At 40.5% G+C, this 12,379-nt stretch overlaps 1 protein-coding gene across 1 annotated transcript in view; it reads right to left on the bottom strand.

The window, feature by feature from the left end:
* The window catches only part of LOC135466030 (pyruvate dehydrogenase phosphatase regulatory subunit, mitochondrial-like), a 28,735-nt gene extending 16,361 nt beyond the window's left edge, over positions 1-12,374 (bottom strand). The window contains exons 1-10 of the mRNA XM_064743420.1: positions 12,108-12,374; positions 11,658-11,788; positions 10,519-10,600; positions 8,896-8,977; positions 6,643-6,724; positions 4,209-4,330; positions 3,758-3,872; positions 2,801-2,953; positions 2,120-2,244; positions 954-1,146 (exon numbers count right to left, since the gene is read on the bottom strand). Of these exons, the coding sequence (XP_064599490.1) occupies positions 954-1,146; positions 2,120-2,244; positions 2,801-2,953; positions 3,758-3,872; positions 4,209-4,330; positions 6,643-6,724; positions 8,896-8,977; positions 10,519-10,600; positions 11,658-11,788; positions 12,108-12,262 (1,240 nt within the window). The 5' untranslated portion in view covers positions 12,263-12,374. The remainder of the gene's footprint in view (positions 1-953; positions 1,147-2,119; positions 2,245-2,800; positions 2,954-3,757; positions 3,873-4,208; positions 4,331-6,642; positions 6,725-8,895; positions 8,978-10,518; positions 10,601-11,657; positions 11,789-12,107) is intronic.
* Between the last annotated feature and the right edge of the window lie 5 nt (positions 12,375-12,379).

Genomic DNA, 12,379 nt, shown 5'->3' with positions numbered 1-12,379 from the left:
ATTTCAAAATGCTACTTGTCAGGTTTGCTATGATGTTTATATAAATGTTACAGTTCTTGCATTCAGATAGCATCTGTGTTTTGAAAAGCCAGCTATACTTACTTGATGTTTTATAAATAATACTTCCATGGTTTTTTGTGTCTTTGTTTTGTTTTCTTAGTTTATTTTCTTTTTTTTTTTTTTGCCCAATGTTTGCGTCTTCTGCGGAGGTCAACTATTTTAAAATATGCTATATTCAGAACGAAATCCATGTGCACGTAATAGTTTGTGAGCGTCATGACAGCCTGTGCACTGCCAAACACTATACGCTAAGCAAAGTAGTCTGAAGAAATATCTGGATTTTACGGCCCCCAAATAGTGTCAATAGAAGGTATATGATAAATAGATTATCATCACACTATGCAGATCTGCATCGTCATATCGGCTCTCGTTCTCTGCGGTTGCGTCACCGTATCGACCGAGCCCGCAGGGAACTCGAGCAGATGCGATGATGCAGATCTACACAATGTGATGATAATCTGTATTTCTCTTGTGACTTGCTCAGAATATCAAAGAAAAGTGCTGACCACTGGAGAAAATGAGCTTGAGGACGAGCTACAAAGACAGTTCAAATGACAGCATCGTTTCCTCTGGCGATGTTGCAGTGAGAGTGTACATCATACATGTTTTATGAGAACAGCGATAATTGTGATGTAATAAAGGAATGAACAAATGAGTTCACACCTCTGGACCATCTTGATACAGGTGGGAAGGAATTTAATAACAAGCAACCAATATTTACCCATATACACAGGCTTACTCTTAACTTTATTTGGAGTTCTCACTGCTATGGAACAGTGTGACAGTTGTACATGGTCATAACTCACTTCAGGCAAAGCAGGGTACGCATTTTTCTGCCATTAGCATTTTCTTGTGGTTTATAAAGATAGCAGTTATCACGATCCCCTGCTTACCTAATGTGTATGTGACACGATCCCTGAGGTAACGTTTGTTATTATGGAGGTCCACAAATCGCCGGATGTCCAGAGAGGAGAAGTCAGTGCTTGGCTCCCCTTCCATGATCCACTGTGCTATGCGCTTGCCCACCCCTACTCCCCCGGCAAACCCAGCTGAGTTCATCCCTGCTGCCACAAAGTAATTGTCCACCTGTGTTAAATAGAGACGCACCAAATTTCCCACACGGTATAAGTGTAGACATAATATAATGTGTAATAAACACAAATTCACAAGGGCTGTGACATATAGGATTTTGTGCACAAATCTGGCACTCAGGCTGCATGCTCATTACTTGAATGGCCCATATTCAAAGCAAAGGATGGAATAACAGAAATGGAAAGCTAATAAACATTAGGATCCAGTCAGCCTTTGTGACACCTGAAATACTGACCATCAGGAATTTCCAGGCTTATTCAAGACATTTCCAGGCTCAAAATGTCCATTTTCCAGGACACTCTACCCGTACGATCTAGAGGCAATGTAAAATAACCTCAATTATATGTATCGGATCTTTCCCACTTTCACACACAGTACACACAGCATTGTTTTAAGCAATGTTAAAAAGGTTGAAAAACAAACTTCCCGACGAGAATATCAGCAAAATATGAACAGCAGTTCAGGTGGGTTCTGTCGACTTGGATACTTTCGAATTCCACACATTTCACAGTTTTCAAAGGCATTCCAAAGATACAGTCTCTGTTTGGTGTCAGAAATACTGATCATACTCCTTGCAGCTCTAACAATGCTCTCTATGTTCGCTTTACACCACTGCACCCACCACAGAAAACAATGACAAGGTCACTCAGGTCTCGTGTGATGAGACAGAAAGTGATGTCAGAAAACACAAAATTCTGTCTCAACCTGTCTTTCCAATAATACTTTATACTCATGCATTCCTTTTACCTAAACATGCACAACATGATTCTAACCAACATTTGGGATAATTTTATTGATGAATGTTGATGAAAAAGTTCTGCTCGAGGACACCAGTGGTATATGCAAGGCCCCTGGGCTCCAAAGTTAAACTTCCATATTGTGGGTAGTGATCCAAAGCGTGCGTAGAGAGCAGCACATCTGCTATCAGGAGCAGGAGTCAAAAACTCTGAGCGGCAGTTACACCCACCTCTGGGGATTCCCCCACGATCCAGTCTCCATCTGGCGTGAAACTCTCTGGCCCATTTGTCAGTTGTTGGACATGAGCTTGTTCCATCACGGGGAACCGGTGCAATAGCGGATCCAGTAGCACCTCTGTCAGTTATAAAACTTAACACATTAATGTTAGCTAATTATTCTCACAGGAATCTATGCAAGATGAGATCCGATCTAAAAAAATATCTGGGTGAAAGGTGAACTGGGGTGAGTGATTGACTGATTGTTGTTCAGTGCCATACTCAAGAATTTTTCACTTCGATAGAAGCCATTTTTCTAGACGGAGGAAACTGGAGATTTTATGGTAAGCCAGTGGCCTGTGCCAAATTTGTCCATGTGTAACATACACTTGTAACTTGCACATGATATTGGTTGAAGGCAGGGTGTCCCAAAAGAACACTGTAAATTAAAACCATGACCAGGCCGTCTCTAAGAAAATAAAGTACATGAACTTAGGAGGTGAAATACTACTAAGGAGGTGAAATACTACTAAACTTGCAATCAGCTACATTTAAATACTCAAGTCTTTATTTAGTTTAACCCTTTCACACATAAAGAAACACAAAGTAACAAGATATACAAATTTTTCATCTGAAGCAAGATGTAGAATTACATGCATACAAACGAACCAGCAAAATGTAAGCTCAAAACATACGGAAATGGTCCCAATCTTCCTGTAGGAGCTGAAACTCAAACTTCTCTGGAATGCCTTCGTGGAAGACTGGTTTAGCCTCCAGTTCAAATCCCCCTCCTAGCAACCCACCACCCCACTCCCTTGCATACACACGCCCGTCATAGTCTCTCACCACTAAAACAAAAGGTGAACATTAGAGACAGAATCACATCAATATAGCATGACCATTGCGTTACATACTGTACAGAAAAAACACCATTTATTTATTTAAACATGTATACAAAAAAGAAAACTATAGAAAACTATATACACACTAACTTCACCTAACAAATATGAGCTACAGGTATTTATACAGCATGTGATAGTGTGCAGAAAATTGTTTACTAGCATGCTCACTCGTGTTTTTTTTTTTCTCACTTTCATAATACATGTGCCACAGCCAGAACCATTTGAGCAAATAAAAAAAATCTGAATACATATCTATTTAAGACAAAAAACATCCTGGAATTATGAGGACAAATGGAGTGCTGAGTGAGTGCTGGGGTTTATAATGGCGTACGCAACAATTTTTCAATCATATGACAAAGGAGTCCTAAGGGTACACGTAATGTGCCTTCTTTTAGCAGGACATATTCCCACCGCTCTTTTATCTAGAGCTGCTTCACTGAGATGGCCTACAGAAGGCAAGTAAGCTGCCCAGCCTGAGCCATTATACTGATATGGGTCAACCACTCGATGCACTATTCTCTTGATGCTGAATGCCAAGCGGGGAAGTTATAACTTCCTCTTTTACCGTCTTGCACATGTAACTTCATACATAATGTTTTTCATACAGGATAATAAATAGTGACTACACTGGTCTTTCCCCAGAATGATCATCTTGAACCTGCATGTCTGCTCTGCATTTGACACCTGCTGCAGCATACAGCTGCACGTACAATATGTACATGTACATGTCTGTTCTCTAAAAGGCCTTACCCGGCATGAGGCGGTCTACCTCCTCTATAGGTTTGGTCAGAATATGATAATGTTCACATGAATGAAGAGGCACACGCACTTTTGGTCGTGATTTCTGGCCAATCTCCCTTGCCCACTGAAACATGACCAAAAATAATACGTGCCCAACTTGAAAACTTAAAGTATGATTTTTCAGACCACAGAAGTAAAATAATTTACAACAAAAACCCATTTTCCAACATCAGTCTAGTGCCTGTTGCCAAAATCATGAAGTAATTCTGCAAACCTGCTAACAAACAGGATCATTATTTTGTCATTATTTCAAAAATGTACACACAGGGGACCAAATTCATCTTAACATCTGCAAAACTTGCAAAGTGAAAGTTGTTATCCACAGAGCAGAACTTATTGTGTACACACAATTACGGAAAGCCAGGGGTAATATAAAAAGCCCTATTTTAAGGAGACTTACCTGTCCACCACAGTTGACAAAGTATTCACACTTGATAGAGCCCATGCTAGTCTCTACTCCTTTCACTTTATACTTCTCTGTCAAAATACGCTGTATCTGGCAATGTTCAATAATTTTCACCCCTAAAAAAACAATAAATAAATAAATAAAAAGTGACATTTATTATACTTCCTTATTTGTATTTACTTTAGTTTATGTTACGTTCACTTAACAGCTATTTCTGGGGCCTTCGTGGTCCAGGGGATTAGCACTCAAGTACAGCGCAATGACCCTGGAGCCTTTCACCAATATGGTCGCTGTGAGTTCAAACAATCTTTTCAGATTACTTTAAACAAGATAGTTTGTAACATATTACCAAGCGTATTTCAAGAAAATTATTGTATTGTATATATATTCAGGTATATATGTCATTAAATTAGATATACAAAGTACTTCAGCATTTTCCTTGCAGTAAACTGAAAAAAAAAACAACATACACTCCATGTAAAGTGATGTTTATGAGACTACATCTACTCGCAACATTCAGCTCACCCACACCACATGTTGTGATAAAATGGACTCAAAAGTGAAAGAACTGATGGTTATTCACTAGCCACATCACATACTCATCCAAGCGTCTGACTGTTGATTGTGTCAAATGCAGGACTTGTAAATATATGCCAATGATGTGGATCTCTACCTCTTACAACCGTTCTTCAATGGCACAAAAAGTTAATCATTAAAAACCCGGCAGTCGGTCTCGTCTCTCCCCTCTTGCCAAGCCAGTGACACTCAATTAGGTGCGACAGAGGTGTGGACAGCTGTCACTGATCGACTACCGGTAATCCCCTACTCCCCACAGAGAGTGTACGAGTTAAGACAACAGCCCTCACAAGACATTGTGGTATACATTTTCTGAAAATGAGTCTGAAATTATTGAGAAGGTAGGGTAAAACACAGATTACTTCCCTTTTCATGGATTATCCCTGCTTGACAGAAGGTAACTGTTCAACAATCCAATGCTGTTAGCATCTAAAAGTACTGGTGTGATGGAACTTAAAAAACTACATTGATCAACAGTGGCCAATCTACAAGTAAACTGTTTTTTAAGGTTATGGCAATTTAATTCTGTGTCTTTCAAAATTGATCAAGTAAACAATAATATTTTCCATAGTCTTATACATTAATGGAGGTAAATCTTGGATAAGAGAAGTAACCTACGTATAATGAAAATAAGGAATATACTACTGGAGTTTCTGTGGTTTCACTTTGGTGCAAGTCAATTTAGATAGTAACATCTAATGTGTGTGTATACACATTATGCTAAACTGGCCATGTTTGTCTGATTACCATAGTAAATTAAGGGCAGACGTAGTAAGATGCAATCAATGCAGTGTGTTCCTTAACCAGTCAAAACTTAAGATTTTTGGTAGTTAGGCCTGCCCGATCTGTCAGCATACAATAAAAGGGCATCGGTCGGGTTGTCTGACAGATACATCGGGATGTGAAGAAGTGCAAAGACTAAGAGAAGATGAAGGAAGCAACAGGGGGATTAGTTATAAACTCCTATAAGTGAAGATAATCAAACTGAAAGGGATACTGAAATACACTGCTACATGTATATGAAAACTCTACACACTGGAGACACAGCCTACCCATAAAGACAGGGATCAAAACAGAGGACTGACAGAGATCGCTGAATTACTTGTGACTGACAGAGGGTGAAGTCTGTTGAAGTGGTCTTGCGGGACATCGTCTCCATCTGTGAGGATGTCCTGCGCATGTACGAGCCTTCAATTGATGTATTGTCAATGAGGGATTTAGTGTTGTGCAGGAGACTAGAATTACTGATTTATTACTCCAATATTAAACTGCTCATGATTATTACGGTTAAACAAAAATTCCAGCTAAAAAATCTGTCGGAATAATTTAAACAAATGAACCCTTCTATAACTGTGTCAGTAAGCCAGCCAGAGATCCCCCTAGAAACATCCTCTTTCAAAGAGCAGTCCTGCTCATGAAGGATTATTTGATGATCTGACTGTATTGGCTGTATATAAGTGAATAATTGGACTTCACTGTTTAGCAGTCAAACTACGACGCTCATCTGGAACGTTGTATTGGCCTGTTACTGCTGATTCACTTGATTATCTGGGAGTTTTCCTCCAAGTAGTAATATTCTGGAAGATTAGACTGTGAATATATTTGGTGTTATTGCTCAATGAAATGTATGACTAGTTGACTGGAGCATTGAGAGTATGTCCATATTTGTGTAGCCGTGTCTCAAAACACACAAGGTAAATGTCTGTCTCACAAAATCCAAAAATATACCAATTTTTATCTTTGCAGTCAATGCAGACTAACTGTTGATACAGGGCAAAGCACAGCCCTTATTCACACCCTGAAATCTATAAAGGTATTGACATGGTTGACACAATCCACTACAATAACTTACCTCTCTGCTTGGCCAGGTTTGCGAGTGTGTTCACTACATCAGTAGGGGAGACAACTCCATCCCCTGGCACCCACTGTGCACCCTGAAAGTAGACACAGCTGCATATTTATCAAAACTACACATACTGTTAAGTATTTATTATTCACTGGAATTTATTTTCGCGGATTTCCTCCAAAAATATGTTCGCCGGAATTAACTTATGCATATTTAAGAGAGCATTGAAAAGAAATCTTAAAATTTTCCAAGATATAAAACGGCCGAAATCATTCAAGCACGTCAAACAGGTATCATCATGGGTGGCTTTAACCCTCCTTTTTTTTCTGCGCTGTCGCTAATCCTCGTGATCTGGATCAGAGATTAAAACAATGGGGATAGATCATAACTACGTAAGAACATTATTTCCCACCTACCGTGAGCAGTACTCAAAGAGGTGTCACTTCTTTTCGAACCACTGATGAGTACTTTTAAACACTTGGCAAAGTGACCTGTCTCCTTTTGATTAGTTCAACGCAAAACATATGAATTCACCATAATAAGCGTCAGTACCTCATTCTTTATCAATCAACACGGTAAGTTTTGCATTGTTTTCAGTTTTAATTGTCCTCTGTAGCATATCAGAAACTGCAAACATTGCCATAGCTGTCAAACAGCCACTGTTTTGTTGTACACACTTCACAGTTTGTTAGAATCTCACTTACTGGACCACAGGAGCAACACAGCCAAACGGATAAGGTGCATCAGAGAGACATTCATTAGAAGCCGGCACGTGCTGGTATATACTTTTCTATCAGCATAGTGAACACTAATCAAACTAAAGATGAATGAACTCCCACTTGTTTTATACCTACCAAGCCTTAGCAACACTGTATTTGTTTAAACCATAATTTCGCTTCCCTGCTATTAAAAACCGTCGGGCTTTCTTAGCGCAACCCCCATCAGCCTGGCAGAGATTTCATTTCATTATTACTACCACCAATAGTATATGATTCAATATTGGATATTTTTCGCTGGAATTATTTTTATCGCTGGAATCTGCGAAAATTAATTCCACGCAAAAATTAATTACTTCACGGTATGTACACTGTATTACTACTAAGACAATCTATGGGTAACAAAGTAATCAGCAATTTCTTCTGATATTCTGAGGTTTGCACTCATATATGTTTGCACTTGGACATATATGGTTCTTTAATTTATTTGTTTGACTGTTAAATGCATTTTCTCCTGAAATTATATTCCACTGTGCCTGGAAGGAAGTCCCACATCCATCTGTACACATGGTGAAAGACCTAACAAACCTCCTGAAGTCATGCCCAAGGTGTCTTCATACAAACTCTCAGTGCCTGGAGGAAAGTCCCACATCTATCTGTACACATGGTGAAGGACCTAACAAACCTCCTGAAGTCATGCCCAAGGTGTCTTCATACAAACTCTCAGTGCCTGGAGGAAAGTCCCACATCTATCTGTACACATGGTGAAGGACCTAACAAACCTCCTGAAATCATGCCCAAAGTGTCTTCATACAAACTCTCAGTGCCTGGAGGAAAGTCCCACATCTATCTGTACACATGGTGAAGGACCTAACAAACCTCCTGAAGTCATGCCCATGGTGAGGTCATACAAACTCTTTGGTCAAGATCTACTGGTGACCTGGGAGAACACACTGGACAGCTCAGCCACTCCACCAATATAGATTATTACAAAAAGTGCATGAATTTACTGGGGCATAAGGCTAAGTCAACTTTCAAGTGGTTTTAGTCATCTGTACACATGTATGTACATTATAAATACATCATACAAAAGCTCTGCTACTCAATCAGAATCATGACTGCATTTACAACACAATACAGTTATTACAGTTAAAAGGCAAACTTACATTTTGCACAATGGTCACAATGAATTTTACTTACTGCAAAATTGCAGCCAAATCACTACAAATTGTCACTATCCACAGCCCACGAGCCTACTATGCTCATATACATGCAGGGGGTCTCTGTGGTCGAGGTGGTTAGTGTGCCAGGAACTTCCGAAGTGGTTGCTGTGAGTTCAAGTCCAGCTTATGTTGGCTTCTTTTTCGGCAGTATGCGGGAAGATCTGCCTGCAACCTGCAGATGGTCGTGGGTTTCGCACAGGGCTCTGCCCGCTTTCCACCCACCACAATGCTGTGTGCCATCGTATATGTGAAATATTCTTGAGTTCGACTTAAAACACCAATCAAATACATAAATAAATTACATAGACATATACAAGTACCTTGATGTCCTCATGGCGGATCAGTGGACAGATATTTTTGGCCTCTTCTGGTGAGATGATATAGCACTCCAAACCCTGACCTCTATAAACACAGAAAGCAATAAGGTATCAATGAGACAAATAAATCGTAGCATCCATTCTTATGTTATTTTTTTAGCAACACGCAACAGGTGCTGCGCTGGGGTATTTTTTTTCTTAATTTTTGTTCTATTTGTATGCAATATGTTTCAATTTACCTTGGCACAGTTTTACTCAGATAACAAGTTCCTGAAATTCAATTACTTCTGAATTTCATGCCGGCATATGATCTGTGTAGGGAGTGTATGACGTGACACACTGTATCATAACTTGTCAGCTTGGCAGACATCGTGTGCTATGGGAGCCTCATTTGTCACCTGGCCACACATGATAAACTGTGATATCGAACCTAATACCTCACACTAGCTCACATCATGACTTACTGTACATCTTATGTCCTTTCTATAAAGAAACAAATCACAATACACTTGTCTGGAGAGTGACTCAGGCTGTTTTGAGCATTTATTTATTTATTTGATTGGTGTTTTATGCCAAACATCAGTGGCCATTCATTTGGCAACAAATCAATGATAGCAAGTTTGCAAGAACCAAGATATGTAAAAAATGAAAAAGCCCCAAAATATAAAAAAAGAGGAAAAGCCACTGATGAGAAGACTGACAGATAGACTGACTGACTGATCAAGGGACACAAACCCATTATCTGCATCTGTAAACCCATATACAAATATGTGGGTACATGTCATAAAAAGACTTCAGAAAGACTGGGCTGGCTGTGAGTTCAGTATATGTGTTACCTCTGCCTAAACCATGCTGGCTTTTTCTCTGGCAATATGTGGGAAGGTCTTGCAGCAACATGCGGATGGTTGTGGGTTCTCCGGGCTGTGCTCGATTTCCTCCACCCACGATCCTGGTCGCCATCGTATAAGTGAAATATTATAATATTATAAGTATAAGTATGCGTACTGAGTCTGGAACCTCTGCCCAAACTGTCCTTACCGAAGTGTGGACCCTCTGCCTACACTGTACTTGCTGAAGTGTAGGGCCTCTGCCTAAACTGTACTTACCTGAGTCTGGACCTCTGCCTATGCTGTACTCAGTCTGGACACTGAAGTTAATGGGTCTGGACCCTCTGCCTATGCTGTACTTACTGAATCAGGACCCTCTGCTTACACTGCACTCATTGAGTCTGGACCATCTGTCTACACTGTACTTACTGAGTCTGGACCCTCTGCCAAACACTGTACTTACTGCGTCTGGACCTTCTGTCTATGCTGTACTTACTGAGTCTGGACCCTCTGCCAAACACTGTACTTACTGAGTCTGGACCCTCTGCCAAACACTGTACTTACTGAGTCTGGACCCTCTGCTTACACTGTACTTACTGAGTCTGGACCCTCTGCCAAACACTGTACTTACTGAGTCTGGACCCTCTGCCAAACACTGTACTTACTGAGTCTGGACCTTCTGCCTACACTGTACTTACTGAGTCTGGACCCTCTGCCAAACACTGTACTTAGTGAGTCTGGACCCTCTGCTTACACTGTACTTACTGAGTCTGGACCCTCTGCCAAACACTGTACTTACTGAGTCTGGACCCTCTGTCTCTCAAACAGAATCATCCGATCCTCCGTCCGGGCCACATTGAGACTTCCTACTCCTTTCCAGCCTGCAAAAAACAAAACACAATCATGTTACATGTGTAGATTGATGCACATTTACCTCAAAAGGGAACAAGAATTCAGGTGAATACAACATATGCCCCAACAACTGCATCTGTTTGAAATATATAAAAGAATACGAGCAGCATTGTGGTGAGTATAACCCCTGATGGGAATCTTTATCTCAAGTGGACCAATGTGTCCACCACAAATGAAGACTTTATGCGGAAAACAGTTGCAGTTGTTGTCTGGACATGAAAGCATTTGGACAAAGACATTTGCACAGAAATGGACAAATGTGATTCGTGACACATCATGATGTGTGTATCCATGTACAAGTATTCACCAAAAATTAAAACTCTGTATGGAAAATAGAGTGGGGGATGTTGCCCAAACACAAAAATCAAATTTATTTATATGGAATATATAAGGAAATGGCTATCTAGTTACCATGACAAATGCGAAAATGGACAAATGTGAGTTGCAACATATCATCATCTGTGTATCTATGTATCCACCAAAATTGAAACTCTATGTGAAAAACTATTGGAGGTATAGCCCTGACACGAAATCAAATCAAAATAGCAATCTGGTAACCATGACAACTGAGGAAATGAACAAATGTGAGTCGCAACACGTCATCTGTGTATGTTTGTATCCACCAAAAATTAAAACTATATGCAGAAACCTGTTGGAGTTATAGCCCAGACACGAATACGGAGGGATGGACAGAGAGACAGTGAGACAGAGATACAGACAGACGGTCAAAATCGCTACAAGTTGGAAACCAGTGTATCTGACTTGCAATTTTTCTCCTGTTTTTCTAATCTCTCTTAAGTTAATATCATCAGAATAGGGTTTCTCAAAAACATTGAGAAATTGCTGCCATCAACAACAACCTACCCCACCCCCAAATTCAAACTGTCACAGCACACTCACGTGTATATTTCCACTTTAACAGCACCATCACAACATTCAAAACATTCATGTCAAAAACTGCTTCATGGATTTTTCAGAAATTGTTTACCTGCCGTCTGACAGACTGAACTAGTGTGTCGTACTTACCTACACTGTGGCCTTGATCCTCCAGCTCTTTGTACAGGTCCACACTTTCTATACACAGCCGTGTGGCGTGGGGACTGTTCTTAATCTGACCCACCAGCCCCGAGGCATGCCAGGATGAACCACACCCTATACTAACACACAGAGGCCCCCTTGTTCAACATTGAAATGCCTGCATTAAAGCACTGATACATCGGTTAAGAGGATGTGTTTGAAGTTTGAATTAATATATCACTTATCTTGTTAAAACTCAAGACAGGCAAACTTAGGTCTCATAGATGGAGTTCAATGAATATCACATAATGTTGACTCTCGCAGGGTCCTGGTTTAGAGGTCCACGCATAGTATTTGTCTTATAAAAAAAAAGTAATGTTTTTGAGCAACTGGGTCAATGCCACAACAATTTTGTGTATTCGTGTCTGGTGGTGCATTTGTCTTGTGTGAGAGCCTTACCTGCCCTGCTCTAATACCAGCACATCTGTCCAGCCAGCCTCTGCCAGGTGGTATGCAATAGAGCAGCCCATGACTCCTCCCCCACAGATCACTACACGAGCCTGGTGTGGCACTGACCCAGTTTGGTATGTCACCCCAAGGGTCGCCTGTTGCATCCATGCTGAAGTCCTTAACAGTCTGGACTGTGACCACTCCCTCCCACCTGTTCCATTCCCAGACTTGGTCCCAAGTGTAGCACAGCTTCTTATTTTAGCAGAGGAAGCTAGTCCAGC

The sequence above is a fragment of the Liolophura sinensis genome, chromosome 5 (genome assembly GCF_032854445.1).
Source record: "Liolophura sinensis isolate JHLJ2023 chromosome 5, CUHK_Ljap_v2, whole genome shotgun sequence".
Classification (NCBI taxonomy): Eukaryota; Metazoa; Mollusca; class Polyplacophora; order Chitonida; family Chitonidae; genus Liolophura; species Liolophura sinensis.
The sequence above is the reverse complement of the archived record's forward strand: the minus strand, read 5'-3'. Positions and strand labels throughout refer to the sequence as shown.